This window comes from Coregonus clupeaformis, chromosome 16 (assembly GCF_020615455.1).
Source record: "Coregonus clupeaformis isolate EN_2021a chromosome 16, ASM2061545v1, whole genome shotgun sequence".
Lineage (NCBI taxonomy): Eukaryota > Metazoa > Chordata > Actinopteri > Salmoniformes > Salmonidae > Coregonus > Coregonus clupeaformis.
Window position 1 is genome coordinate 5,253,212 of NC_059207.1, and position 7,500 is coordinate 5,260,711.

The 7,500-nt window shown below is 45.6% G+C and overlaps 1 protein-coding gene across 1 annotated transcript in view; it reads right to left on the minus strand.

Annotated features, from left to right (window-relative positions):
* The window catches only part of LOC121584265 (unconventional myosin-XV-like), a 72,043-nt gene that overhangs the window by 62,248 nt on the left and 2,295 nt on the right, over positions 1–7,500 (minus strand). Inside the window, exon 3 of the mRNA XM_045225890.1 lies at positions 22–125. Within this exon, the coding sequence (XP_045081825.1) occupies positions 22–125 (104 nt within the window). The remainder of the gene's footprint in view (positions 1–21; positions 126–7,500) is intronic.

Sequence of the window (7,500 nt, forward strand, 5' to 3'; positions counted from 1 at the left end):
TATACACCAGATCATACTCACTCCTCCAGATAGATCTCCACGTATTTCCCGAAGCGACTGGAGTTGTCGTTGCGAACTGTTTTGGCATTTCCAAATGATTCCAGAAGAGGAGCCGCCTCAAGAATCTGGCAACGTATTAAATAAAACATCATAATGGAAATACCAGCAGGTAGAACATGCAGACAGGGTAGCTAGGAACACAGCAGGTAGAACATGCAGACAGGGTAGCTAGCTGCTCTTCAGAACACAGCAGGTAGAACATGCAGACAGGGTAGCTAGGAACACAGCAGGTAGAACATGCAGACAGGGTAGCTAGCTGCTCTTCAGAACACAGCAGGCAGAACATGCAGACAGGGTAGCTAGGAACACAGCAGGTAGTACATGCAGACAGGGTAGCTAGGAACACAGCAGGTAGAACATGCAGACAGGGTAGCTAGGAACACAGCAGGTAGAGCATGCAGACAGGGTAGCTAGCTCCTCTTCAGAACACAGCAGGTAGAACATGCAGACAGGGTAGCTAGCTCCTCTTCAGAACACAGCAGGTAGTACATGCAGACAGGGTAGCTAGGAACACAGCAGGTAGAACATGCAGACAGGGTAGCTAGGAACACAGCAGGTAGAACATGCAGACAGGGTAGCTAGCTCCTCTTCAGAACACAGCAGGTAGTACATGCAGACAGGGTAGCTAGGAACACAGCAGGTAGAACATGCAGACAGGGTAGCTAGGTACACAGCAGGTAGAACATGCAGACAGGGTAGCTAGCTCCTCTTCAGAACACAGCAGGTAGAACATGCAGACAGGGTAGCTAGCTCCTCTTCAGAACACAGCAGGTAGAACATGCAGACAGGGTAGCTAGCTCCTCTTCAGAACACAGCAGGTAGAACATGCAGACAGGGTAGCTAGGAACACAGCAGGTAGAACATGCAGACAGGGTAGCTAGGAACACAGCAGGTAGAACATGCAGACAGGGTAGCTAGCTGCTCTTCAGAACACAGCAGGTAGAACATGCAGACAGGGTAGCTAGCTCCTCTTCAGAACACAGCAGGTAGAACATGCAGACAGGGTAGCTAGCTCCTCTTCAGAACACAGCAGGTAGAACATGCAGACAGGGTAGCTAGCTCCTCTTCAGAACACAGCAGGTAGTACATGCAGACAGGGTAGCTAGGAACACAGCAGGTAGTACATGCAGACAGGGTAGCTAGGAACACAGCAGGTAGAACATGCAGACAGGGTAGCTAGGAACACAGCAGGTAGAACATGCAGACAGGGTAGCTAGCTGCTCTTCAGAACACAGCAGGTAGAACATGCAGACAGGGTAGCTAGCTCCTCTTCAGAACACAGCAGGTAGAACATGCAGACAGGGTAGCTAGCTCCTCTTCAGAACACAGCAGGTAGAACATGCAGACAGGGTAGCTAGGAACACAGCAGGTAGAACATGCAGACAGGGTAGCTAGCTGCTCTTCAGAACACAGCAGGTAGAACATGCAGACAGGGTAGCTAGCTGCTATTCAGAACACAGCAGGTAGAACATGCAGACAGGGTAGCTAGCTGCTCTTCAGAACACAGCAGGTAGAACATGCAGACAGGGTAGCTAGGAACACAGCAGGTAGAACATGCAGACAGGGTAGCTAGGAACACAGCAGGTAGAACATGCAGACAGGGTAGCTAGGAACACAGCAGGCAGAACATGCAGACAGGGTAGCTAGGAACACAGCAGGTAGAACATGCAGACAGGGTAGCTAGGAACACAGCAGGCAGAACATGCAGACAGGGTAGCTAGCTGCTCTTCAGAACACAGCAGGTAGAACATGCAGACAGGGTAGCTAGCTGCTCTTCAGAACACAGCAGGTAGAACATGCAGACAGGGTAGCTAGCTGCTCTTCAGAACACAGCAGGTAGAACATGCAGACAGGGTAGCTAGCTGCTATTCAGAACACAGCAGGTAGAACATGCAGACAGGGTAGCTAGCTGCTCTTCAGAACACAGCAGGTAGAACATGCAGACAGGGTAGCTAGGAACACAGCAGGTAGAACATGCAGACAGGGTAGCTAGGAACACAGCAGGTAGAACATGCAGACAGGGTAGCTAGGAACACAGCAGGCAGAACATGCAGACAGGGTAGCTAGGAACACAGCAGGTAGAACATGCAGACAGGGTAGCTAGGAACACAGCAGGCAGAACATGCAGACAGGGTAGCTAGCTGCTCTTCAGAACACAGCAGGTAGAACATGCAGACAGGGTAGCTAGCTGCTCTTCAGAACACAGCAGGTAGAACATGCAGACAGGGTAGCTAGCTGCTCTTCAGAACACAGCAGGTAGAACATGCAGACAGGGTAGCTAGCTGCTCTTCAGAACACAGCAGGTAGAACATGCAGACAGGGTAGCTAGGAACACAGCAGGTAGAACATGCAGACAGGGTAGCTAGCTGCTCTTCAGAACACAGCAGGTAGAACATGCAGACAGGGTAGCTAGCTCCTCTTCAGAACACAGCAGGTAGAACATGCAGACAGGGTAGCTAGGAACACAGCAGGTAGAACATGCAGACAGGGTAGCTAGCTCCTCTTCAGAACACAGCAGGTAGAACATGCAGACAGGGTAGCTAGGAACACAGCAGGTAGAAAGACGAGGTAGAACATGCAGACAGGGTAGCTAGCTTCGAACACAGCAGGTAGAACATGCAGACAGGGTAGCTAGCAGAACACAGCAGGTAGAACATGCAGACAGGGTAGCTAGGAACACAGCAGGTAGAACATGCAGACAGGGTAGCTAGGAACACAGCAGGTAGAACATGCAGACAGGGTAGCTAGCTCCTCTTCAGAACACAGCAGGTAGAACATGCAGACAGGGTAGCTAGGAACACAGCAGGTAGAACATGCAGACAGGGTAGCTAGGTCCTCTTAGAACACAGCAGGTAGAACATGCAGACAGGGTAGCTAGGAACACAGCAGGTAGAACATGCAGACAGGGTAGCTAGGAACACAGCAGGTAGAACATGCAGACAGGGTAGCTAGGAACACAGCAGGTAGAACATGCAGACAGGGTAGCTAGCTCCTCTTCAGAACACAGCAGGTAGAACATGCAGACAGGGTAGCTAGCTGCTCTTCAGAACACAGCAGGTAGAACATGCAGACAGGGTAGCTAGGAACACAGCAGGTAGAACATGCAGACAGGGTAGCTAGGAACACAGCAGGTAGAACATGCAGACAGGGTAGCTAGCTCCTCTTCAGAACACAGCAGGTAGAACATGCAGACAGGGTAGCTAGGAACACAGCAGGTAGAACATGCAGACAGGGTAGCTAGGAACACAGCAGGTAGAACATGCAGACAGGGTAGCTAGGAACACAGCAGGTAGAACATGCAGACAGGGTAGCTAGGAACACAGCAGGTAGAACATGCAGACAGGGTAGCTAGCTCCTCTTCAGAACACAGCAGGTAGAACATGCAGACAGGGTAGCTAGGAACACAGCAGGTAGAACATGCAGACAGGGTAGCTAGGAACACAGCAGGTAGAACATGCAGACAGGGTAGCTAGGAACACAGCAGGTAGAACATGCAGACAGGGTAGCTAGGAACACAGCAGGTAGAACATGCAGACAGGGTAGCTAGGAACACAGCAGGTAGAACATGCAGACAGGGTAGCTAGGAACACAGCAGTTAGAACATGCAGACAGGGTAGCTAGCTCCTCTTCAGAACACAGCAGGTAGAACATGCAGACAGGGTAGCTAGCTGCTCTTCAGAACACAGCAGGTAGAACATGCAGACAGGGTAGCTAGCTCCTCTTCAGAACACAGCAGGTAGAACATGCAGACAGGGTAGCTAGCTGCTCTTCAGAACACAGCAGGTAGAACATGCAGACAGGGTAGCTAGGAACACAGCAGGTAGAACATGCAGACAGGGTAGCTAGGAACACAGCAGGTAGAACATGCAGACAGGGTAGCTAGGAACACAGCAGGCAGAACATGCAGACAGGGTAGCTAGGAACACAGCAGGTAGAACATGCAGACAGGGTAGCTAGGAACACAGCAGGTAGAACATGCAGACAGGGTAGCTAGGAACACAGCAGGCAGAACATGCAGACAGGGTAGCTAGCTCCTCTTCAGAACACAGCAGGTAGAACATGCAGACAGGGTAGCTAGCTCCTCTTCAGAACACAGCAGGTAGAACATGCAGACAGGGTAGCTAGCTGCTCTTCAGAACACAGCAGGTAGAACATGCAGACAGGGTAGCTAGGAACACAGCAGGTAGAACATGCAGACAGGGTAGCTAGGAACACAGCAGGTAGAACATGCAGACAGGGTAGCTAGCTGCTCTTCAGAACACAGCAGGTAGAACATGCAGACAGGGTAGCTAGGAACACAGCAGGTAGAACATGCAGACAGGGTAGCTAGCTGCTCTTCAGAACACAGCAGGTAGAACATGCAGACAGGGTAGCTAGCTGCTCTTCAGAACACAGCAGGTAGAACATGCAGACAGGGTAGCTAGCTCCTCTTCAGAACACAGCAGGTAGAACATGCAGACAGGGTAGCTAGCTCCTCTTCAGAACACAGCAGGTAGAACATGCAGACAGGGTAGCTAGCTCCTCTTCAGAACACAGCAGGTAGAACATGCAGACAGGGTAGCTAGGAACACAGCAGGTAGAACATGCAGACAGGGTAGCTAGCTGCTCTTCAGAACACAGCAGGTAGAACATGCAGACAGGGTAGCTAGCTCCTCTTCAGAACACAGCAGGTAGAACATGCAGACAGGGTAGCTAGCTGCTCTTCAGAACACAGCAGGTAGAACATGCAGACAGGGTAGCTAGGAACACAGCAGGTAGAACATGCAGACAGGGTAGCTAGGAACACAGCAGGCAGAACATGCAGACAGGGTAGCTAGGAACACAGCAGGTAGAACATGCAGACAGGGTAGCTAGGAACACAGCAGGTAGAACATGCAGACAGGGTAGCTAGGAACACAGCAGGTAGAACATGCAGACAGGGTAGCTAGGAACACAGCAGGTAGAACATGCAGACAGGGTAGCTAGGAACACAGCAGGTAGAACATGCAGACAGGGTAGCTAGCTCCTCTTCAGAACACAGCAGGCAGAACATGCAGACAGGGTAGCTAGCTCCTCTTCAGAACACAGCAGGTAGAACATGCAGACAGGGTAGCTAGGAACACAGCAGGCAGAACATGCAGACAGGGTAGCTAGCTCCTCTTCAGAACACAGCAGGTAGAACATGCAGACAGGGTAGCTAGCTCCTCTTCAGAACACAGCAGGTAGAACATGCAGACAGGGTAGCTAGCTGCTCTTCAGAACACAGCAGGTAGAACATGCAGACAGGGTAGCTAGCTGCTCTTCAGAACACAGCAGGTAGAACATGCAGACAGGGTAGCTAGGAACACAGCAGGTAGAACATGCAGACAGGGTAGCTAGGAACACAGCAGGTAGTACATGCAGACAGGGTAGCTAGGAACACAGCAGGTAGAACATGCAGACAGGGTAGCTAGGAACACAGCAGGTAGAACATGCAGACAGGGTAGCTAGGAACACAGCAGGTAGAACATGCAGACAGGGTAGCTAGGAACACAGCAGGCAGAACATGCAGACAGGGTAGCTAGGAACACAGCAGGTAGAACATGCAGACAGGGTAGCTAGGAACACAGCAGGTAGAACATGCAGACAGGGTAGCTAGGAACACAGCAGGTAGAACATGCAGACAGGGTAGCTAGGAACACAGCAGGTAGAACATGCAGACAGGGTAGCTAGGAACACAGCAGGCAGAACATGCAGACAGGGTAGCTAGGAACACAGCAGGTAGAACATGCAGACAGGGTAGCTAGGAACACAGCAGGTAGAACATGCAGACAGGGTAGCTAGGAACACAGCAGGCAGAACATGCAGACAGGGTAGCTAGCTCCTCTTCAGAACACAGCAGGTAGAACATGCAGACAGAACATTACAAAGACACAGCACAGTACAGCAGAGACACAGTCAGAACAGTCCCAGTTTAAACAGAATGGTAATAGAATGTAATATGATAGTATGGTAATAGAATGTATTATGATAGTATGGTAATAGAATGTATTATGATAGTTTGGTAATAGAATGTATTATGATAGTATGGTAATAGAATGTATTATGATAGTATGGTGATAGAATGTATTATGATAGTATGGTAATAGAATGTATTATGATAGTATGGTAATAGAATGTATTATGATAGTTTGGTAATAGAATGTATTATGATAGTACGGTAATAGAATGTATTATGATAGTACGGTAATAGAATGTATTATGATAGTTTGGTAATAGAATGTATTATGATAGTATGGTAATAGAATGTATTATGATAGTATGGTAATAGAATGTATTATGATAGTATGGTAATAGAATGTATTATGATAGTATGGTAATAGAATGTATTATGATAGTATGGTAATAGAATGTATTATGATAGTTTGGTAATAGAATGTATTATGATAGTACGGTAATAGAATGTATTATGATAGTACGGTAATAGAATGTATTATGATAGTATGGTAATAGAATGTATTATGATAGTCTGGTAATAGAGTGTATTATGATAGTATGGTAATAGAATGTATTATGATAGTATGGTAATAGAATGTATTATGATAGTATGGTAATAGAATGTATTATGATAGTATGGTAATAGAATGTATTATGATAGTATGGTAATAGAATGTATTATGATAGTATGGTAATAGAATATATTATGATAGTATGGTAATAGAATGTATTATGATAGTATGGTAATAGAATGTATTATGATAGCATGGTAATAGAATGTATTATGATAGCATGGTAATAGAATGTATTATGATAGTATGGTAATAGAATGTATTATGATAGTATGGTAATAGAATGTATTATGATAGTATGGTAATAGAATGTATTATGATAGTATGGTAATATAATGTATTATGATAGTATGGTAATAGAATGTATTATGATAGTATGGTAGTAGAATGTATTATGATAGTATGGTAATAGAATGTATTATGATAGTATGGTAATAGAATGTATTATGATAGTATGGTAATAGAATGTATTATGATAGTATGGTAATAGAATGTATTATGATAGTATGGTAATAGAATGTATTATGATAGTATGGTAATAGAAATGTATTATGATAGTATAGTAATAGAAATGGTTATGATAGTAATGTGTAATAGAATGTATTATGATAGTATTGGTAATAGGGAATGTATTATGATAGTATGGTAATAGAATGTTTGATAGTATGGTAATAGAATGTATTATGATAGTATGGTAATAGAATGTATTATGATAGTCTGGTAATAGAGTGTATTATGATAGTATGGTAATAGAATGTATTATGATAGTATGGTAATAGAATGTATTATGATAGTATGGTAATAGAATGTATTATGATAGTATGGTAATAGAATGTATTATGATAGTATGGTAATAGAATGTATTATGATAGTATGGTAATAGAATGTATTATGATAGTATGGTAATAGAGTG